The 25,488-nt window shown below is 43.2% G+C and overlaps 1 protein-coding gene, 6 non-coding genes and 1 pseudogene across 7 annotated transcripts; all 8 read left to right on the plus strand.

Annotated features, from left to right (window-relative positions):
• Window positions 1-59: 59 nt before the first annotated feature.
• Window positions 60-15,802, plus strand: rab11fip4a (RAB11 family interacting protein 4 (class II) a). The gene is made up of 14 exons (XM_052049706.1): window positions 60-448; window positions 2,318-2,390; window positions 2,962-3,110; window positions 3,287-3,409; window positions 4,030-4,164; window positions 5,390-5,425; window positions 6,886-6,991; window positions 7,117-7,220; window positions 7,465-7,605; window positions 9,065-9,146; window positions 11,144-11,281; window positions 11,356-11,502; window positions 14,583-14,726; window positions 14,801-15,802. The coding sequence occupies exons 2-14, from the start codon at window positions 2,367-2,369 to the stop codon at window positions 14,915-14,917; spliced, it is 1,446 nt and encodes a 481-aa protein (XP_051905666.1). The 5' UTR covers window positions 60-448; window positions 2,318-2,366; the 3' UTR covers window positions 14,918-15,802.
• Window positions 15,803-18,876: 3,074 nt separating this feature from the next.
• Window positions 18,877-18,994, plus strand: LOC127590557 (uncharacterized; annotated as a pseudogene).
• Window positions 18,995-19,978: 984 nt separating this feature from the next.
• On the plus strand, window positions 19,979-20,142 carry LOC127590613 (U1 spliceosomal RNA). Its single transcript, XR_007959725.1, has one exon. It is a non-coding gene; the product is annotated as a U1 spliceosomal RNA (small nuclear RNA).
• Window positions 20,143-20,509: 367 nt separating this feature from the next.
• LOC127590549 (U2 spliceosomal RNA) lies at window positions 20,510-20,699 on the plus strand. The gene has a single exon (XR_007959678.1). It is a non-coding gene; the product is annotated as a U2 spliceosomal RNA (small nuclear RNA).
• A 935-nt stretch (window positions 20,700-21,634) lies between these two features.
• LOC127590496 (U2 spliceosomal RNA) lies at window positions 21,635-21,825 on the plus strand. Its single transcript, XR_007959631.1, has one exon. It is a non-coding gene; the product is annotated as a U2 spliceosomal RNA (small nuclear RNA).
• A 960-nt stretch (window positions 21,826-22,785) lies between these two features.
• LOC127590489 (U1 spliceosomal RNA) lies at window positions 22,786-22,949 on the plus strand. Its single transcript, XR_007959624.1, has one exon. It is a non-coding gene; the product is annotated as a U1 spliceosomal RNA (small nuclear RNA).
• A 368-nt stretch (window positions 22,950-23,317) lies between these two features.
• Window positions 23,318-23,512, plus strand: LOC127590554 (U2 spliceosomal RNA). The gene has a single exon (XR_007959682.1). It is a non-coding gene; the product is annotated as a U2 spliceosomal RNA (small nuclear RNA).
• Window positions 23,513-24,442: 930 nt separating this feature from the next.
• Window positions 24,443-24,633, plus strand: LOC127590497 (U2 spliceosomal RNA). Its single transcript, XR_007959632.1, has one exon. It is a non-coding gene; the product is annotated as a U2 spliceosomal RNA (small nuclear RNA).
• Window positions 24,634-25,488: the final 855 nt, after the last annotated feature.

Genomic DNA, 25,488 nt, shown 5'->3' on the forward strand with positions numbered 1-25,488 from the left:
GTCCATATATCCATTTTCTGTTCCGATTATTTTCAATTAGGTACAGTATACCATACATACTGCAAATTTAAATAACCTAACCAGTAAATTATTCAGGCTCCGACTGGATTCCATGCGATCGCTCATGTGTGCGACATGAGATAAACGCTCTTGATTTCAGGTTGTTATTATTCGGACACCATCGCCCATTTGCGTCGCATTTCATCCTTCTTCATCAGCAGCGGTTGTTACAGCCGCATCAGTACCACTTGTTCGACGCCTTTGGCGGGTCGGATGGAGTCGGTGTTTGTGCAATTTAATTAAACGTATGGAGCGACATTTCGTGCGCGACCAGACATTCACATCACCGATAGGAGGTTTGCGACGCGTGTAAAGACGAAGGCGTTTTTCCATCCCAGTGAATCATTTGGTGGACATAGTCGGCTTTCATCGTGGCCAAGGAGACGAGGTACGATGCGTGCAAACAGTGTATGATTTTAAACGGTAAATGTACGGTGATGTATATTGCCTGCGTTGTATATTTGATTAAAATGTTATCTACAGGCAATTAATTTCACGTTGTGTTTTCGGCAGCCTCTTTTCGCGTCGTGCATTCCAACCGTACGGCGCATAAAAAACACCAACCTATTATGACGATTTTTTTCCGGTTGTTAGTTTGCCATTAAACTAAAATGTTAATTGTCATTCACCTGAAAAATATTGTCTTTTTTCATGTTGCTGCATCACCCCGTCTATAAATGGATGTTGCTAGTGAGCAGTCATATCACACACCCATCCGTTTCAACACCGCGTATCCCGAAAAGGGTTGCGGGGAGTTGCTGGAGCCTATCCCAGTTGACATTAGGGGGGGGGGGGGGGGGGCGGACTCCACCCAGAACTGGTCGCCAGTCAGTCGCAGGGCACATACAGAGACAACCATTAAAACCCACATCTACACCGCCACTGAATGGGAACCGACCACACGCAGCTCACGCTGCCCGCACACGTCAGGTGAAATTGAACACATTTTTCGCAGTTATCTTATCGTATTGTACACAACAAATTGATGAATTACTCGTTTTGAAATCACTCACGTCAACTGTTTGTTGGTTGCTCAGATATTATTCAAGTGAATGTGAACAGGGTAATAAAATTATTGCAAAATGTCGACGTTATTTATTACATATGACAATTTAACGTTTCGGTACAGATTTTTTAGAAAGGATCAAATTAACAATATTGCTCGGTTTCCTCAGCGATACCTCAAAAGGGGCCTTTATGATATGTTCAGTCATGGATGGAGATCTGTTTGTTTTTTATTTCCGTTACTCAAATTGAGGGGCGGAGTCTCCAGCTCACACCTGCTTGAAATCATAATTAGTTAGCTTTATCAGCACTGCAGGGAGAAAAGCCTGTCGCAGGAATTTTATTGGTCCTTTTGATGGTTATAGCGCATGTCCTCTTGTGCAAAGTATCTGAGTTAGTCTTTGATCCTGTGCCTAGCTCCTCTATTTGTCCCTTTTTCTTCTTGCTCATGTCTGCTCTCTTTGTTCACTAAATTGTTTGATTGATGTGATGATGTTCCCTCTGCTGTTTTTTTGGGGGGGCGGGGGGCGTCTGTCCATGTTTTTGCATACACTTGCCTAACACTTCAAGGGTATCATCATTTTTTTCCAGGCCTGTTTCATGAGTTTGTTTTCAAAATAATTATTTTGAGCTACTGTTCAAATGCAATGTCTGATTTACGTTGTTTTTCTCGGGGGTACTCCAGTTTACTCCCACGTTCTCGCAAAAACATGCATGAAAGGTTACTTGAACACTCTAAATTGTCCATAGGTGTTAATCTGAGTGTAAATTTTTGTTCGTCTACATGTGGCAAAAAAAGTCAGCTGGGATCTGCTCCAGCACTCCATTGAAGATAAGTGATCCACAGAAAGGATCGATTGCTGAATACATTTTCAGAACTTTTATTTTTTTATTATTTTTGTCAGACTCAAGTTAATTATGTGACCACGCACGATTTTTCTTGAGGGTACTAACAATTTTGTCCATGTGTGCATATTATGTCAGGGAGAATCTTTCAAAGGAGGCTGGCAAGGTAGAGGCTCACCTGCATCATGATCTCTGGCAAGCATTTAGTGTCCATTTTGTTGCTGTCATAGGGCAACTCTTGTGCATAAAATGTATGAATGTGATAGAATGATTGTTTTGACATGTTTTTTTCAGGTCTTTGCCATTTTTGTTAACATACCGTCCTGCATCATCTTTTATTGCAGCCTCTCTTTTGATGTTTTTTTCTTACTATTTATTTTCTGGCCTATCTTTCCTGTTTTGGTAGGTTATGAGACATTGACTATTGCTGTCTTACCTCTAACCAATCAGTTTTGATGGAGAGTTCTCAGCGTGACCAGGTAAACACCCTAAACATTATTCTTGGCATGAGTCAACAAAAAGTTTGGTTCTCCTTGCTCTGTCTTTACCATTAAGCAACACAGTTTTGGTAACTATGATGATCGGGGCTGAGCTAGGACATGAAATGCAACTACATGAGAAGAGAAACCTGAGGACGCGTCAAGACAGTAAATCATCCATTAGTCTTTACCTTCATGGAGTCAGCACTTCATAATCAATCTGCCAAATTATATTTGCCAATTAAAGTGGACAATCTTAATTCAGTCAAGGCACATACTTGGTATTTTACATTCTAAAAATATGGCACACCCTCAAGCAATGTCTCAAAAGCTAAATACAGTGAACCCCCGCAATTTGCCGGGGCTCAAGACGGAGCCCTGCTGTTAATAGCAAAAAGTAGTAATTGACGCTCGCCAAAAATGCTTGTAATGAACCAAAGATATCTGCAATATTTTTTTCGATTAAACAAGACTAAGGCCTGACAAAATGAAGCTCCTACACTGCAATGACATGTTTGTTATTTTCCCTTTATCTCTAATATAGATTTTTTTGATGTCTTTCTTTTTGTAGAATAGAGAGGCAAAATTGGATCTTCCCACTATTTTGTGCACACAGCCTTATCCAGAAAGCTGCGTGCATGTTCAGGAGCAGTGTGAAATCGAAACATGTATTGAAAATGTCGACGTCTCTGACTTCCTGGACACTGTTTGGCAAAACCGGTCAGTTACAGTTCACCATCTTGAAGGAACAGAAACATTGAATGCGTGAATTTTAAACATGCCTTTGGTGTCATTTTTTATTTTATTTTATTTTTAACTCATACGTGAGTGGGAATCTGTCAGAGTCGGTGTGAGAACAAATTTAGTTTTCTTATTTGTCTATATCTGATCTCCAGGGAGGAAAAATTTGAAGACTATGGTGAAATGAAGGACTCGGATTACTCTCCAAGCAGCCCAGTCCATGAAAATGAATCCCAAGCTAAATGCTTCTCAAATTTGGGATCCTCTCGTCCATCGAGGTTGGTGGTTAAAAAGAAAAACATTCACTTGCATATACTTATTTTTAGGGGGGAAAAAAATGATGATATAATAATTTAGTAGTATAGGGGGTTCAAGTAACTGGTATCAGTTATTTAAAAATAACCCTTTCATCTATTCCTGCAAGAAATATAATGCAGATATTTGTCAGTTGTACTTATTTATACAGTCATGCCTTAACATACGAGTGCTCCAACTTGGAAGTTTTTCAGGTTACCAGTCCACATTTGCTCCACATTTTAAAGGAATCGGCAGAGGCTCTTTGTTTGGCAGCAAATGAAGTCAGCTGTGTTCACGATCATGTCACAAACCATACTTTTTAAAAACAATTTCATGCACAAATAATGATAACCTGTAACCTGATAAGCTGTCCACTGTAGTAACCTTTGTCCTCGAAAGGGTTAAAAGCGCACCTCCGCGACATACCAGCTCCCATTCTAATCCACCCTGGCGCAGATTTTTTCGGCTTGGCGCGCCGGACTTGGCGCTGGTCCCAAAATTAGAGGGCCGTATGTGCATTTTCACCTAAATGTACTCCATAACATTGATTGACCAATGATGAGTTCACAGTGTGGATAATTTTGTATCTTTGTCACCGCAGTGGAGGACACGCAACTCAGAAAATGCGGCAACTGTATTCCAGTGAACTGCTGGATATCAACTGTTCACAGTGCTGCAAGAAAGTGAATCTGCTCAACGACTTGAATGCTCGCCTTCAAAACATCAAGGCAAGCAGGTACAGCAAGCACACGTACCAAAACATACAAGCACAGATCCAATGCATATTATTTCAATCTCATGTGATTGTTAAAATGCAGCAACAAATTATATTTTTAAATGAATCAATACACACCCTATTAAGATATCCTTTATTTGTCCCACACTGGGGAAATTTACATTTATTAGGAGCCTTAAAAGCGTTAATAAAGTGACCCTCACCTTTTTGCAGTTTTTTTTTTTCACAAATTCACCTGTCAATTAGAACCTATTTGCTGAAAAAAAACCCTCACCTATTTGTAGTGCTGGTGTTCTTTTTGTCTTGCCCGAAGATGTCACAAGATACTGTACTGCAAAGCTGTGCATAGAAGGAAACTAATAATTTGTGACAAGAATGTAAGCCTTTTCAGAGATCCTTGTATTTTGTGAAAGAGCTAAATTTAGCCAAGGTTGTTAGCGGAAGAAGATAAGATGTGCTCACTGTTAAATGTTTCAATAAAATACTGATACTGTGCTGATTAAGTGCTTTGGGTCTCCAAGCAAGCCTTATAAATGTGTAAGCGCCTCATATATATTGTATGACAGAGGAACCTCCATTTAACGGACCAGCAACTAACAGACCCCGGATTAAATGGATAGAAAATAGTATCCAATCCATTCAAAACGCCCCTTTAAAAGTAGTTTTTAAATTCTGTTAATTTCCAGAATTAGCCACAATTCGCCACAGGGCCAGTAAATGGCACGGTGGCTGAGGCTGGTCAAATGTTTCTGGATTGCGCTGCTCTTGTCATGGGTAATTGGATTTACAAGAGACTAGAGCAGGCTAAAACACACGTCAATGGGGCGACCATATCGGCAGTGTCGATTTTCCCATGAAATGTAATTGAAAGTGTAAATATCAGCTATGCTTCAGCAAAAGCACACAGCTCAAAAAAATTCTCTGATGGAATATCTGGTGGGTTTTGCAAGTTTGTAAATAGAGGAGCAAGAACCAAGGAATGTGCAATTCGAGGAATCAGATTAGGAGAATGACAGCCCCTGGAAGTGATGTCATTTGCAGTCCAAATATGGGGGGAGGGGTGGTACCGGACGTCTGGTGTCATTGACTTGGCACACTTCCAAAATGTCGGGGCCAGGTCTGTGATGTCATCAGCGGTCAAAAATTGGAGGAAAAAAATCTTCTCCCATTATTTTATATGTATGAAATTCTAAAAATCATTTTTCTTTCTTGTCCTGTGTTTCAGCCCCAGCAGAAGTATATCCAGCACAGCATTTGGACAGTGAGTCATTTTGCCCTTTTATTTGGTTAATGTGCTACAATAATTTTACTTTATTTTGCCAGCAAAAATAAGATGTATGTTTTGCTATGGCAAAATAGGCCTTTTACTGTACACCAGTGCTTCTCAAATATTTTTTCTTCACCCCTGCTGGGAAGACGAAAATAGGTCATGACCCCCCCACCCCTCCCAAACTCACCGGAATGACTATTGGATCATTTGTCGATAAAATCGTTATTCGCATAACCCTGCATAACATTGTAACCTTAAAAACATTCAAGAAAAGAAAAAAGAGAGGGAAAAAAATTGTTTACATTTATTTTTTAGTGTCTAACAGAAAAGATTTGAAGTGCATCAAAGTTTTAAACTGCAACAATTGTTTGACTGACTAATTGTTGAACCATTCAATTCTGAAAAGTAAAAGGCATTTTGGATTGATCAGCAAAATTAACTCACTTTAATCTACCATAGCAAAAGGAATATAACGATTTGTGTGATTTGTGATTGTTTCTTTATCATTTTACTGTCTTAGTGATAAACAATTAAACATTGTTTCATAACACAAAAATAGCGATTATAAAAAAAAATTGTTAATTGTAAAAAAAAAAGGATATATTTTTTAGACCCGGGCCTCAAGTTGCAAGGCATCAGCATTTTGATGGTCGGGCATGGAGTGTACCTTACCATGGTGAAAGTAGAAAGTTTCTCTCCAAATTCAACTTTCTAGCATAAGCATGAAGTTTTTTTTTTAAACCAAAAATGTTTGAGTATTCCTTGAATTAATCCAGATGAAAAAAAGATAAGAAAATATTTATTTGTCTCACAATGGATACATTCCAAATTTACAGCAGCAAAATTGTGAAAGGGAGAAAGTAGAAGACAAAAAGTATATCTATGAATATAAATATGAGCATATTAAAAATGGGTGAGTGGGGGAGAGTCCAGGTTTTCAGGTGCGTCTATTCAGTAGTGTGACAGCAGTCGGCAGGAACGAGCGGTGGTACCTCTCCTTCTTGCAGCGCGGCTGTATCAGTCTCTGGCGGAATGAGCTGCCCAGTGCTGTCAGGGTGGTCTGGAGGGGGTGGGGGGGTCTGTCCATCACTTTTAGCTTGGCAAGCACCCTCCTGTTGCCCACCTCCTCCAGAGTGTCCAGGGAGCAGCCCAGGACGGAGCTGGCCCTCCTGACCAGTTTGTCTCTCCAGCAGATTATGCCGTAATGAATGGCTGAAGCCACCACAGAGTCCTAGAAGGTCTTAAAGAGTGACTCCTGAACTCCAAAAGACCTCAGTTTTCTGAGCAATAACAGCTGGCTCTGCAGAGCAGGCTTCTTTTCTATATATTTTTTTCCTTTGAGTTGTTTGCATTAAAACTTGACCCCATCTGAATGCAATGGAGGATATATTGCGGATACTTTAACAAGGACACTGACCGTCAAAATGATCGTTGTCTTCTCGTCCCTCTAGCCAGCTGTTCCAGGTCAATCACAATGTGCTTGATTCCAGTCAGGGGAGCAGCACAGAGGATTTGTTCACAGAAAGTATTGACTGTGATCTCAATATTACAGAGAAGGTACTGACTCACACAAAACGCGTTCTTCAAAAGTGTATTTTGACTCATCAAGTTTGAGTGAAAGTGTAGCTTGACGAGAGCTACACTTGGCTATTTACTGATATTAACACTGATATGTCCTTCAGGTGAGTTATCTTGAAAAGAAGGTGACTGAGCTGGAGAGCGACAGTCTGGCCAATGGGCAGCTGAAGTCGAAACTCAAACAGGAAAATACACAACTTGTCCATCGGTAGGTTATGCAACACTTTGTCTGAATTTATTGTAATTGCTTCGACATTTCTATATTCTATATTCTACATAATTGGATACAGACCTCATTTTGTTCGGATTAAAAAAAATGACAGAAAATAATTTAAATGTGCTTAATATTTTAAACACATTTAAACAAATTGTTGCCCTCAAAATGTGGTATTTATGAACAGTAAATGTTTTTCTCAACATCGTTCAACGTGATGTGTATGTATTTATCCCAGTGTGCATGAACTAGAAGAGCAGATGAAGGATGTGGAGACAAAGGCAGATCAGAGTCTGGAGGAAGAGACGAAGAGGCATGGCGAAGTTTATTGCAAGATGGAGAGGGAAAGAAACGCAGAGATAAACTTTCTGTGTAACAGGTAAAAATGCAAAGATTTGAAACTTGTGCAAACTCAGTTCTTGTTAAATATTTTTTGCTTTTTTTATCTGCAGGTTTATGTCTTTAAGTTTTGAAGCACTTGGCAAATAGTTTAGGGAGTTTCTATTCAAATACAGTATACTGGAAAGCATAAAGCTGGCGAGAGTGGGAAGGTGCACCATAATGATTAACAGGAAACAAAAAATATATATATACGGACTGAGCACAGGGAGGGAGAGAGGGACAGAGAGAGAGGGGCATTGAGAGAAGGGGAGACAGAGAGAAATGGAGAGAGATAGAAAATGAGAGAAGGGGGCAGAGGGGGAGCGAGAAGGACAGACAGACAGACAGACAGACAGACAGACACAGACACACACACACACACACACACACACCAGGGGGGTACAGTGGTTCGCGTGTCGACATCACAGTGCAGAAGCACCTGGTTCGATTCCATCTCTGGCCTTCCTGTGTGGAGTTTGCATGTTCTCCTCTGGTATATAAGTATTTTATAATCTTTCATATTTATTGATTCGCCGGCGTCCCGCATTCATGCGTCACAAATTCGCTTGTCTCTTCTAGTCTAAACACAAGGCTAGCTGTTGCTCCTCTCTAGCGGGTTGAAAGAGTACTACACGATTACTTTGCCGGGTAACATACAAATTGGATATTTTCCCGCAGCACACTGTGACAATGTCTCACACAGGGCACAGGGTTTGAAAAACACTGATTTAGAGTGTTTTTAGAATCAAATAAACACACAGAAAAAAAGTATTTTCTAATCTTTCATATGTGTTTATTTGATTCTAATTCAAGCTGTTATCACGCGATTCTTCATTGTTAAAAACGGCTATAGTAACAATATAACACGTAAATTGCTAGTGGTGTGCCGCGAGATTTTTTCAATGAAAGAAGTGTGCCTTGGCTCAAAAAAGTTGGAAAAAACACTGCTCTAAATTGTCCCTAAGTGTGAATGTGAGCTCGAATGGTTGTTCATCTGTGTGTGCCCTGCGATTGGGTGGCAACCAGTTCAGGGTGTACCCCACCTACTGCCCAAGGACGGCTGGGATCGGCTTCAACACCCCTGGCGACCCTTGTGAGGATAAAGCAGATCGTAAAATGGATGGATGGATGGACATATAGTCCATCATTCTATATTGAGCATGTCACGAGGCATTATTGTTGTCTCTTAAAAGCAGAGACGGCAAAGAAAAACTGAAGAATAAGTAGTTTTAGCCTGGTTTTGTGCACACCATGGTAGAAATGAAGCAAACACATTGATATACCGGTACATTAAAATGAATAGTGACGAGTGGGAAGTGAAAACAAATATGACAGACTGTCACACAGATACAGCAGAAGACACTCAGTGTGCGGATGGTTGTGAGGCTTTTTTTAAATTGGTATACATTTACTTATTTCAGTTTGACTCATGGATTGGTCTGTTTGTCCACACACAGGATACAGCAGTTGGAAGAAGAGAATGGAGAAATGAAGACGAATGTGTACAGACACAAGTCTCAGGCAGAGAAACTGGACCAGGTGAGTAGTATTTATTATACATATCTGACGTTTTAATAGAATGGAGTCATAGGTTTTTTTTTTCTCCACCGTCATTTTTTTGGGGAAACACAAGCCAGTTTTACTTTAATTCTGTGTGTGGAAGTGGACGTGTGTGCGTACGTGCGTTCGAAGCCAGGACTAGGGATTCGGGAATCCTTGGTTGAATTACATTTGCATGGTAACACATGGATGCTGAAATCTGATTGGACCAAGGGTGGCCAACCAGTCAGAGACGGAGAGCCAATTTTCTTCCTGCGTTACTGTAAAGCATATGTGTCAAACTCAGGTCCTGGGGGGCCGCTGTCCTGCATGTTTTCCAAGTCTCCCTGTTGCAACACACCTGATTCAAATGATCAGATCATCAGCAAGCTCTGCGGAAGCCTGAAATTGAACCTGTTCATTTGAATCAGGTGTGTTGCAACAGGGAGACTTGGAAAACATGCAGGACAGGGGCCCTCCAGGACCTGAGTTTGACACCTATGTTGTAAAGAGTCGCATCATACCCTTCCTCGCGCACACACACACACACACACACTTTTTTGGCCAAAGATCGACTTTTGAAGCGACCAACTTCCCACGAACGACCTGATCGTGCACGTGCAAGCATACACACACACACACACACATGCGCTCGCACACACGCACTCACGAGGGGGCCCACCAGTGCACTCGCGTGCGCACATATGCACGCACACTACGATGAGCAACAATCGGAATGGGCCGAAAATGAACGAACGCTAAAGGTGCAAACAAACTATTTTTTTCCTACGCATTTCCTCCTCCCACCCCTTGCGGTCGACTTGGGACCAGTTCGCTGGTTCCCAGTCGATTCTGATCGACGTATTAGGCACCCCTGCCTTAAAATCAGAGGTAATTCGCTGACTAGCTTAGCGCTTAGCACCGTTGTTTGCGCATGAGCGGTGATGCAGTCATATAATTGGTTGCCCTCTGTCAATCAAGTAACGGGATTGGTGATAGGCTGACATAGTACGTTCTGTGTTTAGCACCTTGTTTGATTGGCATCGCCACTGCCGAGGACTGGTTTAGCGCTGTTGTCTGTGCATGCGCGGTGATACAGTCATCTGATTGGTTTCCCTCTGTCAATCAAGTAACAGGATTGATGATAGGCTGACGTAGTACGTTCTTGTGTATTTAGCGTCTTGTTTGAATGGCATCGATTCGCCACTGCCGAGGCGTTTTCTACGCTTGTCGTGTGAAAGCCCGGGGAAAGCCCGGCAGCCGCATTGAACCAAAGAGCTGATTGGCTCGCGAGCCGCGGGTTGGCCACCGCTGGATTGGACAAAAATAATCATAATTTAAGTCACAAACATCTGGAAGCTTGACTGCCAAGACACGTGTTCTTCCCTCACATGACCGTTCACATTCTTTACGCCTCGTCTTTCTTTTTTTTATTGGAGAGCGTGAAATGGCCCACAAATCCTCTCAACGCTTTCTACCAGCTATGGATCTTAGCTCGCACTTCCGCCATCAAATCGTTCTCATCTGCTTTCTTCCCGGGAGCGTGATTGAAGTGGGCGATTGGCTTCCGTTCAGCGCTCCAGTCGGCCGCTGATTGGTTCTCCTGTCCATTAGTCCCGTCTTATTCATTTTCAGAGTGGTTCTTTTCTCCTACTGATCCAGATTCCTTTTTTGGATTGGATTTCGTTCCTGTGGTTCTTCATTTGTATTTTATTTGTTCACGAAATCGTGAATCATTTTACCTCTTTATCGAATGACGTATATTTTTGTCTTCATTTAGTTTTCATGTGTGGGGGAAAAAAATATGCGTGTCAAATGAATGATGAAAACCTTTGACAAGATTAACACTGGCTTGGTCAGAACATCTTGCGTATAGTGTACTGTTAACAAAACTCATTCAATACTGAAATTGTTTTGATTGATTGATGTAATATTGTTACATCCTCAAATTATCATTGTTGATTTGGATAATTATGTCATTTGGCTGAATTCCTTAGGAGAAGCAGAGGATGATGGACAAGCTGGAGGACACAAGCCTGAGGCTAAAAGATGAGATGGACCTCTATCGGAAAATAATTGACAAACTTTGGCATAATCGCCGTGAGTTTCATAAGGAAAAGGAGGCCATGCAAGAGGCAAGCATCTACCTCATAGAAAAGTTGCCAATGGACATTTCCGGTATTTAACCTCATCTTAACTCCACTTGCAGCTGATTGATGATCTTCGCAGAGAACTGGACTACTTGCAGCTGTTTAGGATGGAAATGGAGCATCCGGGAAAACACAAGGGCCTCTCTGAGCACAATACAAAGCCTCGAGAGATGGAAATGGAACAGGAAGTCAAAAAATTGAAACAGGTTCCTATGCAAACAATCATTACATTTTCATTTCTACATATTCTGGGTTAGTCTGAAGAGTTGTAAGTTGGTGGTGATGGGAAGATGTTAACAGTGCATCTAACAAGTATTTAAAATGCCTCACTTTTGTCACATCTTCAAAAAGATTTTTTTTTTCTCTCAATGTTAGCAAATGAAATCCCAACTCAACACATGCACCAGCTCTCCTTTCATTTCTTAATGTCTCCTCTGTATTTGTTCCTGGCTCCCTCAATGTCAAGTCAAGTCAACAGTATTTATAGAGCACTTTCAAACAGCCATCGCTGCATACAAAGTGCTGTACATGGAGCGATTTAACATACACAATAAACAGTAAGACGAAATGGTAATAAAGGCGGTAGAAAGCACCAAGCAGTAAAATCATGCTGAGTCGAACGCCAAAGAATACAAGTGAGTTTTGACAATGGTCACCATGAAACAAATACACAGCTCAGCAAAGCTAGTACAGCCTCAAGCATTTTTTAAAATGCCACAAGCTTGGTACACCTACCTTGGGATCGTGTCACGCACTCTTCTTTTCAGCACCACTGAAGCTTCAATCAGATTGTACGAGGAGCTTTGCTGTGCAGCCATTTTCAGATTTATCCTGATTAAATCGGATTCATGTTTGGGACAATTAAAAATACAAATTGTCTTGGAGTTACTCCTTTCATATATTGCATGTGTCATAATACAGTCTTTAAAAACACTGGAAAAGTTATTGTAACTGATCATGTATTTTCCAGGTCCTTGAAAAATACATTCTATAAAGTTTTGGAGAAGTAATGCTAAGTAAAATTCAAGAGGTAGGATGCTTAGGGTTACTTGAAGAAAATAACCTCCACAAAATATCAGAATTTCGATAATTCAATTTCTTGACTTGGCATAAAATGAGAAAAAAAAACATGGCTGCTTTGGTCCTTTATTTGGTCACCCAGGCTCGTGCATGATTTTCTCTGTGTTGGCTTGAGTTACTCAATTACACGTTGTCAGAACGTTAAGCTGTCTTACTGCGTGCAGCCCTGCTGTTTTTATTTTTATTTTTGCATGTAAAGACTAACTTTTCCACGTTAGTCTCCTGTCTGCTTCTGGGTCCAAATTCCACCAGTCACCTCACAGTCAATGACTGTAATTCTCATACAAGACAACACACGCTTTAGGTATACAAGGAGAAAACTTCATGGTGTGGTCATCATCATTCTATGAGCTCAATCATATTGGTAATCCACGGCACATCTTCAGAAGGAAGATTTATGAGGATGATGGCTTTACACCTCAAAATAGCAATTCTGGTGATGCAGGCAGATATGACACCGGTGAACAATTTGAGAAACGATTGTAATGAGTAGGTTTTTTTTAATGCTGATTAAAATTTAAATTGGCAAGCTGATTCCAAAAATTGCCGCTGGTTATTTTATAGCATGTCGGGGTCCTCCCAAGCCCCCCACAGTTTATTATGTGAGCAAAATATCACTGATTAGCTGTAGTAAGACTTGCTAGCTTATTACGATTGGACTCGTCAACAGCTGCAGGTCAACTACAGTCACAATTGAAAGGTGTGTGCGTCTCCCAATGGGTCAATAGTATCGACCTCTGCAAACTGAGAGCTAGAATGCCGTATTTTCCACACTAAAAAGCGCACTGGATTATGAAACCTTCAATGAATGTCCTATTTTGTAAATTTTTTTCATAAATTAGAGCGCACCGCATTACAAGTCGCAATCTACAATGCATCCACTAGTTGGAGCTACGCTCAAGGAAACCCCAATAGAAAGATCAGATGTAAGTAAAACGTATTTAATAAAGCAGCGATACAGTTCACTTAACCAACAGCAAGTTATGACATTGACTAGTTAACGTTGAACTGTTTTGCTGCTGCCTTTTTCCGTGTTCAACTGCCTAACCGATCATCTTAAGTTTAAACTATGCCTTGTGAGCATGTCTTTAGCAATGAGCCATTTTGAGGTCAAAATATTACCGTACACAAGGCGCATCGGATTTTAACAAAAGAGAAGGCTTTTATGTGCGCCTTTTAGTGCGAAAAATACGGTAAGAGAAATGACTAAATTTAATTGACAAAAGAGGAATTGTTCTGGCTTGTCTCTTAACCTTGTACCCAAGGTGTCATAGTCCTGTTCTGTTTCGTCTCCAGTCGGTGGCATCGGAAGGCTTTTCCTCCTGCTCTGCACCTGTTACTCAAAATGTCATCACTCTCGCCTGGTTAAAAGGGACTGCCAAGCCATCACCAGTTGTCGGATAACTTGCCTTGCTCACGACTCTCATCCAAATGCTTGTTTTCTAGACTTTCCACATTCTCCCTCCTCGTCATAGTCTTATGAAGAATGTCCTTGTTTTGTTGTAGTTTCCCTTTGATCTGGTTTTGTAACGTTATCCTCAGTGTGTTTTGATTTTATTGTAATTGGCTTTTCTTTGTCCTTTCGTGACAAGTGATGTTGCCTTTTGCAGGCGCTTTTGGTTAGTATCATGATTGTGGTTCTTTGTTACCTGCGTTTTATATTGAACTTATTTTGTTAATAATGATTAACATTTTGTTTTTGGGACTTGATCTTATCCTAGTCTGCAATTGCGGTTTCCGCTCCTGTTCCGGAACCCTAATAGATGGGCATTCAATTGTAAATTCTGTTTATATTAATGTATTAATTTTTTGTTGTTGCTTTCAACACTTCTAACTATTCCATCCTCATGTTTAATTTACATATATCCACATTTATTTCGTATTTCTTAAGAAACCGGGGATCCTATACTGTCGCTCAAAACTTGATGTAATAATCAACTGCGATCAGTTTCATATTCCTCACTCACAAATTTGTGAAAAACAGCTGTCAGATCTAACGGAGCAAAAATTGTGTTCCTCTGTGTTATCCATGGTCTTCCACTTTCAATAGATGAGAGCAATTACATTGCATTTATCTAGAAACTCAATGTAATTGCATTTGAGTACATCAGAATGTAAAGTTAATTTCCTTTTGGATCAAAGTATGACAAATCTTTAACAACAATAATGTTTCAACCAGAATACCCTCATTTTTGTGGTTCCACAGGAGAACCATAAATTGCGAGATCAGAACGATGACTTGAATGCTCAGATTCTAAGTCTGAGTTTGTATGAGGAGAAGAGCCTGTTTTCGTGCCATTCAAAGGTCCAGTGTCTGGCTGCTGAGATTGACAATGCTTCACGGGATGAGGTCGGTTTGCGTTCTTCCTTCATGGGATTTCCATTTATAATGTTTTTATGAAAACACTTTTTTTTCTTTTTCAGTTGGTCGACGCTTTGAAAGCACACGAGGAGAACAACCTGCGTTTGAGGAAATACATGGACAAAATCATTTTGGCCATTATTGACCATAATCCCTCAATCCTGGAGATCAAATGTTAAAAAGAACTCTAGAACGCCTCTATATCAGACTATATTGATTAAACAGGAACAGGATGTGTTCATGAAACATGAGTGTAAATTATTTTACTGTGATGTGATTTGTGCAAAAAAAAAAGATATCATTCAGTCTCTCAAACAGTACCTCCATACTGTATGTCATCAATTCTGTAGTAATACTATTACTAATCAAAGGCTTATAGATTTCCACAAACACTACGAATACTCAAAAATGTTTCATGCTGTTGAAAGGCAAAATCTTGATTATTTATCACTGTCTTAGTGAACATTGTATTTTAGGCAAAAATTGGTGTAAACACAACAAGATTTTATTACTTCTCCAATTGTGATCCAAAATACACAAAAATGAAAGTATTTTAAATGTAATTCTTTTGTACGAATAACGTTGTTTGTCTTGTATTGTCCACAAATGGAACAAGGAACAGCAAGGGTGAACCATCCCAGTAGTGGCCGGCCTACACAAAGTACTACAAGAGCACAGCAGCGTCTCATCCCCGAGGTCACAAAGGAACCAGAACAACTTTGAAACAATTGCAGGCCTCCCTCACCTCCATTAAGGTTATTGATGGCTCTTTGGAAAAGATTGGGCAAAAATGACATCCATGGCAGAGTTTCCAAAACCACTTTTGACCCAAAAGAATATAAAGGCTTGTCTTTAGAAAGAAAAAAGAATGTGTATGATTCCCAATATTTTAGGGAGAATAGTCTGTGAACCAGGCATAGCGCCAGGATTTTTTTCTAAGGAGAAGGGGGCCTTGACTGTTATGTGGTGGGGGTGAGGGGTCGGGTGGTCTAAGAGAAAAAATAGATTTCATGACTTGAAGGTATGATTTCGCCGAAATTAAAGATTTGGACCCTACCATCCAATTGCAGCAATTGATTATGCCTTTGTATACCTCTCCGTGCACACTCCACAGTGTGACAGAAATGCCCACATCCTCTGTTCGTATTGGGAATGCTTGTTGTGCATGTGGGGAACACGGTGGTTGACTGTTTAGCATGTCCGCCTCACAGTGCAGGGGTGCAGGGTTGAATGAATGAATGAGCGCTGACAGCGAGCGTCGCATGTTGCTTACGAAATCACTATTATCCTATTTGATCCATGAAATTGTTAATATGGTTCAATATTGTGATACACTGTACTTTTCACTTGAAGGTGGTCAGTTGACCGCTGCATTAAACCTGGAAATGTGGTATTCATCTCTGTTAAAGCCTCTGTGCATTTAATGGGCTGTGTGCTGTGTCATTGCCACATCATGCAACAGCAAATTTATATTTGAATCACCCTGAAAACAGTGGCCAATACTTATAAAATGTTTTTACACCCTGCAAATGTGAATAGTGCAGCCTTGCATTGCACAGTACACTTGATCCCACCCAGTGGCGGTTCTGGGGGTCGGGAGGCAACGGGGGCCAGTGCTCCTGTAGCACTGATTCTGCCCCCCTTCCTGCCCCCACTCCGAACGTTGATTATGCATTAGCGCCGAGTCACCAATGCAAAAGGTGGAAACAAAGTGCGTGGCTTAACATTCTAGTCAAAACCTTTAGTGCGCTGCACCACTTAAAAATGAGCAGGGAAATGAGAAGTAGTCCGCAGAGAAGCAGATTACCCCGACACGAGTGCTGTTTTCGACACGATTTATATTTTCGATGTAAAATCAGAAAATGAAACAAGCCCCCAACAGTAGCCTTCACTCAAACATTTAATGTTAAAAATGCCAAGAAGAACTGAAATATTTCTATCTGAAAAAGAAACATGTTGATCCAGACACAGAGAGAGAGTCACATGATGATGGTGGTGAGAGATGTTAAGAGGAGCAAGTAGAAAGCACCAGAGAGGGAGGGTCAGAGGACACGGGATTCATTTATTTTCAGAGCGAGGACACAGAGCAGGAAAGGGATACAAATGAAGATCCTGAGAATGAGGAAGATGAGACTGCAATAGAAGTGGAGTGTGAGACATGGACAGAGGATATTTGTGCTTCCACAAGCACTGGACCATCAGGTATGTGATGCTGAAAAGAACACTATCCTGTTCTGTGTGTGTGTGTGTGTGTGTGCGCGCGCGCGCGCGGGCGTGCGTGCGTAACTTTTTTAGTATCCCTTTTTATTTTATTTTTTTATATAACAGGAACAATATATAAGACATTGCCTTTTAAAATGTGGATAATTATATGCATGTAAAACATCTAGCTTCAGTGTAATTGCAATTTTATTCCCCGGCCAGGCTTGAGAATGTATTAATTTATATTTATTGAATATAATTTTAAAAAATAATACAATTAATAAATAGCATCAATCAATACATTTTATACACTTGTGGATGTTTGAGTGCTTCAGCAATGTACCGGTAAGTGTAGCGGGTTAGTGTACGTGCTGTGTCCATGCAGAACTTGTGTTTACATTTAGTTGGTTTGTCTTTGTCCACAGACATCAGTAGATGTAAAGAGGACCCGCCAATGGAGCCAGACCTAAAACAGTTTCCCAGGACCCTGATGGGAGACAGGAGAAGGAGCTTCAAGGCAGGCTGGTACCATATCCACCCCTGGCTTGAATATTCTCAACAGATGGACTTGGCGTATTGTTACGCTTGCAGACATTTTAGCCTTGCTAAAACTGTTTTTTTTTTCTCATCCCTGTAATGTTATGACTACAATGCTTTCAAGGTTTGATGAAATAAGTCCAATAAGATTTAGAATCTGTCTTTTTAGCCCTGGGTTGAATGTGCCCCTCCATCAAAACCCCTGGTTCCACCCCGGCCCCCTCAGTGAAATTGATCCAGAACCTCCACTGATCCCACCCTCATCCAGATACCAGATCTACTCAGGTCAGTCAGATTGGTTCGGGGTCCTGCACCTGTTGATGATATCATGCTACGACAAATCGGGGAAACTACATAATGCCCCATTGAAACACAAGATCTACTCGCGTTTTCTTCATGAGCTTTTGGTAATTCACTTCACATCGAGAACAGTTTTACACATAAAATAGAGATTAACCACTAACTGTACTATAATATTGACAAACAGCGATTACTGTACTGTAATATTGGCTGTAATATTAGTACATATATGGTAATATGAGACTTTATTAAATGAGTCAGTATGTGCTCGATCTTGTTTTCTTCATTAGCGTTTGCTCCTTCATTTTATGTGGCTCGAACATTTGCACATTTCTAATGCAGAGAAATCAAACTAACTGTACTGTAAAAGTGACATCTTTGATTTAAAAAAAAAAAAGAAATGTACTCAGGTCAGATTGATGAATCTATCTTTCTGTCTTTATCTCTGTCTCTCCATCCGTCCAACTGTACAAGCTACATACTTGTCTGTCTGCCTGTCTGTCTTGTCCTCCCATCCATCCATCCATCCATCCATCCATCCATCAATCATGAGACCAATTGTGTATTATTAACCATCAGCGGCTGGTAAGCATATTTGCCTCACAGTGCAAAGGTGCAGGGTTCAATTCCGGCTGTACTCTAGCGTTCCTGTATGCAGTTTTCTTGTTCTCCCAGGGCCTGCGTGGATTATCTCTGGGTGCTTGTTCCCAACAGTAAAAAAAACTAAACACATAAATGGGAGGTTAATGGAACGCCCTAAATTGCCCGAAGGTGTGACTGTGTATTCCTCCTTAATGTTTCCATTGCAATGCAGTTGCTGTGGCTTTTTAATGCTGTGGATCTTTATTCTGTGACAGAGGTTTAAAGGCTCACAGTCTATGAACTCGGATTACTCAGTGACACATGATTAGAATATCAACTAGAATTGCCGCTTTCCTATTGGGGCACGTTGGGTTAAATGATACAGTACTCAGCAATTGCTCATCTTTTGTTTCATTTGCGGGCTGGCAAATAAAACCGTTGCCCCAGCGATTGCATAAATGTGTGGAGTTGTTTGGCAAGTCATCGTTTTCGCTGTGGCTATATGACGTTTGTCACCGTCACTGTAGATTTTTGAGAAATTGATTTTTGAAGTCAGGAGATGGAATAGGTGCTTGCTCCTTCCACTCCACGCATTGCCCTGGTATTGCAGTACATCCAGGAACGGTGCATTTCCCTCTCGGTTGAAGTTAAATATTTCAGTGGCGTCCGGGAAAGGCCCTTGATCCATACTCGGGAAAGGCCCTTGATCCATGCTCGCTGCCAACACCTGGAGGAAGTTCACCCGTCCTTCCTGCAGTCTGAAAAGCGCGATGTGTTTTGAAGGGGCAGAAACTCTCAGGCAAGAAAAATGCCTGGCATCCTTGCTGTCCAGGGAAACGGGTACATGACTTAAAAATCCCTCTTCTAAAGGTTTCCGCTTCCTTTGCGGTGGGGTTTTGGAGTCCCCTCACAATGGGAATGAGCGCCGAACAGGTGGCGGCAGGCCTTGGAAAAGTGAAGGCGGATTCAGGGAATTGATGCCATTGAGAGTCAGAGGCCAAAGGCTGTCTGAAATCGTTGACGGCCAATTCCCGAAACAACTGTCATCTGGACTGTCGCGTGGATGAAAAACTGGCTCGGACGCTCGCGTTCCTACCGGCGCCTTACTCTTGCTTCCCGAGCCCGAGACTGGTACGCCCGAGGCCATCTCCACGGAGACGATCAGCTTGGCGAGGCAGCTGCGGAAATTGCCTCGTCCAGCGAGTTTGTGTTGATGTGTGTTCCCCATGGTCATTTTTGTCAACGAAGACGTTGGACCTACCTAAAACCGAAGAACCCCGTCGCCCCCGTTTCTTGTTCACAAAATAGAAACAGGAAAGCCCTTCCCCAAAACGCCAACTCAATGAAGCGACATGGAACGTGTATAAAGCTGATTCAAACGAATGATAATTACAGCGAAAAGGAATGTCCTTCTTTTTCATTTCGGTCCAAAGTAACATGCGAGCCACTGTGGTTGATTTTAAACATATTTACTTCGATCTGATCGATAAAAGCCGAACCGCAATGACAATTCCAAAACGACCATACCCCTGGACTGCTCGCACGCGGCTCAGCAGATGCGCCCGTGACCGAACACGGTGCGTGTGCTAAAGACCCTGGCCTGGTGACGGGTCCAACTCATACTTACCTGGCAGGGGCGATGCCATGATCAAGCAGGTGGCTCACCCAGGGTGAGGCTCAGCCATTGCACTGCGGTTGTGCTGACCCCTGCGAATTCCACAAATGTGGGAATCTCGACTGCAAAATTTCTGGCAGTGGGGGACTGCTTTCGCGCTCTCCCCTGATGAGTTTGTCAATGGCAATTTCTCACTTCTCCCATTTGTGCAGATCTTCTCTACACCAGTGTTGACATTGGATCCGGCGAAAGCCGGAATGGGAAACTCCAAATGGTAGTTCACTCTTTGGGTTCGGTGCCTCGGAACATTGATTGCCGCTGTCCTATTGGGGCACCTTGGGTTAAATGATACTGTACCTAGCAATTGCTCAGCTTTTGTTTCATTTGCGGGCTGGCAAACAAAACCGTTGCCCCAGCGATTGCATAAATGTGTGGAGTTGTTTGGCAAGTCATCGTTTTCGCTGTGGCTATATGACGTTTGTCACCGTCACTGTAGCCCGCGCTGTCAGCAATGAAGTCATCCCCTGTGCCGCTTTGCCCTTATCGCCCTTTTGGCTAAGATCAAGTGTAGTATCTGTTCTTATCAGTTTAATATCTGATACGTCCTTATCTGGCGACCATATATTAAATTGATTTTTGAAGTCGGGAGATGGAATGGGTGCTTGCTCCTTCCACTCCACGCATTGACCTGGTCTTGCAGTACATCCAGGAACGGTGCATTTTCCCTCTCGGTTGAAGGTGCATTTCCCTCTCGGTTGAAGTTAAATATTTCAGTGGCGTCCGGGAAAGGCCCTTGATCCATGCTCGCTGCCAACACCTGGAGGAAGTTCACCCGTCCTTCCTGCAGTCTGAAAAGCGCGATGTGTTTTTGAAGGGGCAGAAACTCTCGGGCAAGAAAAATGCCTGGCATCCTTGCTGTCCAGGGAAACGGGTACATGACTTAAAAATCCCTCTTCTAAAGGTTTCCGCTTCCTTTGCGGTGGGGTTTTGGAGTCCCCTCACAATGGGAATGAGCGCCGAGCAGGTGGCGGCAGGCCTTGGAAAAGTGAAGGCGGATTCAGGGAATTGATGCCATTGAGAGTCAGAGGCCAAAGGCTGTCTGAAATCGTTGACGGCCAATTCCCGAAACAACTGTCATCTGGACTGTCGCGTGGACGAAAAACTGGCTCGGAAGCTCGCGTTCCTACCGGCGCCTTACTTGTGCTGACCCCTGCGAATTCCCCAAATGTGGGAATCTCGACTGCAAAATTTCTGGCAGTGGGGGACTGCGTTCGCGCTCTCCCCTGATGAGTTTGTCAATGGCAATTTCTCACTTCTCCCATTTGTGCAGATCTTCTCTACACCAGTGTTGACATTGGATCCGGCGAAAGCCGGAATGGGAAACTCCAAATGGTAGTTCACTCTTTGGGTTCGGTGCCTCGGAACATTGATTGCCGCTGTCCTATTGGGGCACCTTGGGTTAAATGATACTGTACCTAGCAATTGCTCAGCTTTTGTTTCATTTGCGGGCTGGCAAACAAAACCGTTGCCCCAGCGATTGCATAAATGTGTGGAGTTGTTTGGCAAGTCATCGTTTTCGCTGTGGCTATATGACGTTTGTCACCGTCACTGTAGCCCGCGCTGTCAGCAATGAAGTCATCCCCTGTGCCGCTTTGCCCTTATCGCTTCTCGGCCTTTTGGCTAAGATCAAGTGTAGTATCTGTTCTTATCAGTTTAATATCTGATACGTCCCTTATCTGGGGACCATATATTAAATTGATTTTTGAAGTCGGGAGATGGAATAGGTGCTTGCTCCTTCCACTCCACGCATTGACCTGGTATTGCAGTACATCCAGGAACGGTGCATTTCCCTCTCGGTTGAAGTTAAATATTTCAGTGGCGTCCGGGAAAGGCCCTTGATCCATGCTCGCTGCCAACACCTGGAGGAAGTTCACCCGTCCTTCCTGCAGTCTGAAAAGCGCGATGTGTTTTGAAGGGGCAGAAACTCTCGGGCAAGAAAAATGCATGGTATCCCTGCTGTCCAGGGAAACGGGTACATGACTTAAAAATCCCTCTTCTAAAGGTTTCCGCTTCCTTTGCGGTGGGGTTTTGGAGTCCCCTCACAATGGGAATGAGCGCCGAGCAGGTGGCGGCAGGCCTTGGAAAAGTGAAGGCGGATTCAGGGAATTGATGCCATTGAGAGTCAGAGGCCAAAGGCTGTCTGAAATCGTTGACGGCCAATTCCCGAAACAACTGTCATCTGGACTGTCGCGTGGATGAAAAACTGGCTCGGACGCTCGCGTTCCTACCGGCGCCTTACTCTTGCTTCCCGAGACCGAGACTGGTACGCCCGAGGCCGTCTCCACGGAGACGATCAGCTTGGCGAGGCAGCTGCGGAAATTGCCTCGTCCAGCGAGTTTGTGTTGATGTGTGTTCCCCATGGTCATTTTTGTCAACGAAGACGTTGGACCTACCTAAAACCGAAGAACCCCGCCGCCCCCGTTTCTTGTTCACAAAATAGAAACAGGAAAGCCCTTCCCCAAAACGCCAACTCAATGAAGCGACATGGAACGTGTATAAAGCTGATTCAAACGAATGATAATTACAGCGAAAAGGAATGTCCTTCTTTTTCATTTCGGTCCAAAGTAACATGCGAGCCACTGTGGTTGATTTTAAACATATTTACTTCGATCTGATCGATAAAAGCCGAACCGCAATGACAATTCCAAAACGACCATACCCCTGGACTGCTCGCACGCGGCTCAGCAGATGCGCCCGTGACCGAAGACGGTGTGTGTGCTAAAGACCCTGGCCTGGTGACGGGTCCAACTCATACTTACCTGGCAGGGGCAATGCCATGATCAAGCGGCTGGCTGACCCAGGGTGAGGCTCAGCCATTGCACTGCGGTTGTGCTGACCCCTGCGAATTCCACAAATGTTGGAATCTCGACTGCAGAATTTCTGGCAGTGGGGGACTGCGTTCGCGCTCTCCCCTGATGAGTTTGTCAATGGCAATTTCTCACTTCTCCCATTTGTGCAGATCTTCTCTACACCAGTGTTGACATTGGATCCGGCGAAAGCCGGAATGGGAAAATCCAAATGGTAGTTGACTCTTTGGGTTCGGTGCCTCGGAACATTGATTGCCGCTGTCCTATTGGGGCACCTTGGGTTAAATGATACTGTACCTAGCAATTGCTCAGCTTTTGTTTCATTTGCGGGCTGGCAAACAAAACCGTTGCCCCAGCGATTGCATAAATGTGTGGAGTTGTTTGGCAAGTCATCGTTTTCGCTGTGGCTATATGACGTTTGTCACCGTCACTGTAGCCCGCGCTGTCAGCAATGAAGTCATCCCCTGTGCCGCTTTGCCCCTTATCGCCCTTTTGGCTAAGATCAAGTGTAGTATCTGTTCTTATCTGTTTAATATCTGATACGTCCTTATCTGGCGACCATATATTAAATTGATTTTTGAAGTCGGGAGATGGAATAGGTGCTTGCTCCTTCCACTCCACGCATTGACCTGGTCTTGCAGTACATCCAGGAACCTGGTCTTGCAGTACATCCAGGAACGGTGCATTTCCCTCTCGGTTGAAGTTAAATATTTCAGTGGCGTCCGGGAAAGGCCCTTGATCCATGCTCGCTGCCAACACCTGGAGGAAGTTCACCCGTCCTTCCTGCAGTCTGAAAAGCGCGATGTGTTTTGAAGGGGCAGAAACTCTCGGACAAGAAAAATGCCTGGCATCCTTGCTGTCCAGGGAAACGGGTACATGACTTAAAAATCCCTCTTCTAAAGGTTTCCGCTTCCTTTGCGGTGGGGTTTTGGAGTCCCCTCACAATGGGAATGAGCGCCGAGCAGGTGGCGGCAGGCCTTGGAAAAGTGAAGGCGGATTCAGGGAATTGATGCCATTGAGAGTCAGAGGCCAAAGGCTGTCTGAAATCATGGACGGCCAATTCCCGAAACAACTGTCATCTGGACTGTCGCGTGGACGAAAAACTGGCTCGGAAGCTCGCGTTCCTACCGGCGCCTTACTTGTGCTGACCCCTGCGAATTCCCCAAATGTGGGAATCTCGACTGCAAAATTTCTGGCAGTGGGGGACTGCGTTCGCGCTCTCCCCTGATGAGTTTGTCAATGGCAATTTCTCACTTCTCCCATTTGTGCAGATCTTCTCTACACCAGTGTTGACATTGGATCCGGCGAAAGCCGGAATGGGAAACTCCAAATGGTAGTTCACTCTTTGGGTTCGGTGCCTCGGAACATTGATTGCCGCTGTCCTATTGGGGCACCTTGGGTTAAATGATACTGTACCTAGCAATTGCTCAGCTTTTGTTTCATTTGCGGGCTGGCAAACAAAACCGTTGCCCCAGCGATTGCATAAATGTGTGGAGTTGTTTGGCAAGTCATCGTTTTCGCTGTGGCTATATGACGTTTGTCACCGTCACTGTAGCCCGCGCTGTCAGCAATGAAGTCATCCCCTGTGCCGCTTTGCCCTTATCGCTTCTCGGCCTTTTGGCTAAGATCAAGTGTAGTATCTGTTCTTATCAGTTTAATATCTGATACGTCCCTTATCTGGGGACCATATATTAAATTGATTTTTGAAGTCGGGAGATGGAATAGGTGCTTGCTCCTTCCACTCCACGCATTGACCTGGTATTGCAGTACATCCAGGAACGGTGCATTTCCCTCTCGGTTGAAGTTAAATATTTCAGTGGCGTCCGGGAAAGGCCCTTGATCCATGCTCGCTGCCAACACCTGGAGGAAGTTCACCCGTCCTTCCTGCAGTCTGAAAAGCGCGATGTGTTTTGAAGGGGCAGAAACTCTCGGGCAAGAAAAATGCATGGTATCCTTGCTGTCCAGGGAAACGGGTACATGACTTAAAAATCCCTCTTCTAAAGGTTTCCGCTTCCTTTGCGGTGGGGTTTTGGAGTCCCCTCACAATGGGAATGAGCGCCGAGCAGGTGGCGGCAGGCCTTGGAAAAGTGAAGGCGGATTCAGGGAATTGATGCCATTGAGAGTCAGAGGCCAAAGGCTGTCTGAAATCGTTGACGGCCAATTCCCGAAACAACTGTCATCTGGACTGTCGCGTGGATGAAAAACTGGCTCGGACGCTCGCGTTCCTACCGGCGCCTTACTCTTGCTTCCCGAGCCCGAGACTGGTACGCCCGAGGCCGTCTCCACGGAGACGATCAGCTTGGCGAGGCAGCTGCGGAAATTGCCTCGTCCAGCGAGTTTGTGTTGATGTGTGTTCCCCATGGTCATTTTTGTCAACGAAGACGTTGGACCTACCTAAAACCGAAGAACCCCGCCGCCCCCGTTTCTTGTTCACAAAATAGAAACAGGAAAGCCCTTCCTTAAAACGCCAACTCAATGAAGCGACATGGAACGTGTATAAAGCTGATTCAAACGAATGATAATTACAGCGAAAAGGAATGTCCTTCTTTTTCATTTCGGTCCAAAGTAACATGCGAGCCACTGTGGTTGATTTTAAACATATTTACTTCGATCTGATCGATAAAAGCCGAACCGCAATGACAATTCC

Source organism: Hippocampus zosterae, chromosome 17 (genome assembly GCF_025434085.1).
Source record: "Hippocampus zosterae strain Florida chromosome 17, ASM2543408v3, whole genome shotgun sequence".
In the NCBI taxonomy this organism is placed as follows: domain Eukaryota; kingdom Metazoa; phylum Chordata; class Actinopteri; order Syngnathiformes; family Syngnathidae; genus Hippocampus; species Hippocampus zosterae.

Bases quoted from the DNA above. Each gene is read 5' to 3' on its own strand.
- rab11fip4a (XM_052049706.1), top strand. From the start codon at position 2,367: ATGGAGAGTTCTCAGCGTGACCAG. The intron at 3,410-4,029 runs GTTGGTGGTTAA...TTGTCACCGCAG, and splicing joins GGATCCTCTCGTCCATCGAG to TGGAGGACACGCAACTCAGA. The intron at 5,426-6,885 runs GTGAGTCATTTT...TCGTCCCTCTAG, and splicing joins TCCAGCACAGCATTTGGACA to CCAGCTGTTCCAGGTCAATC.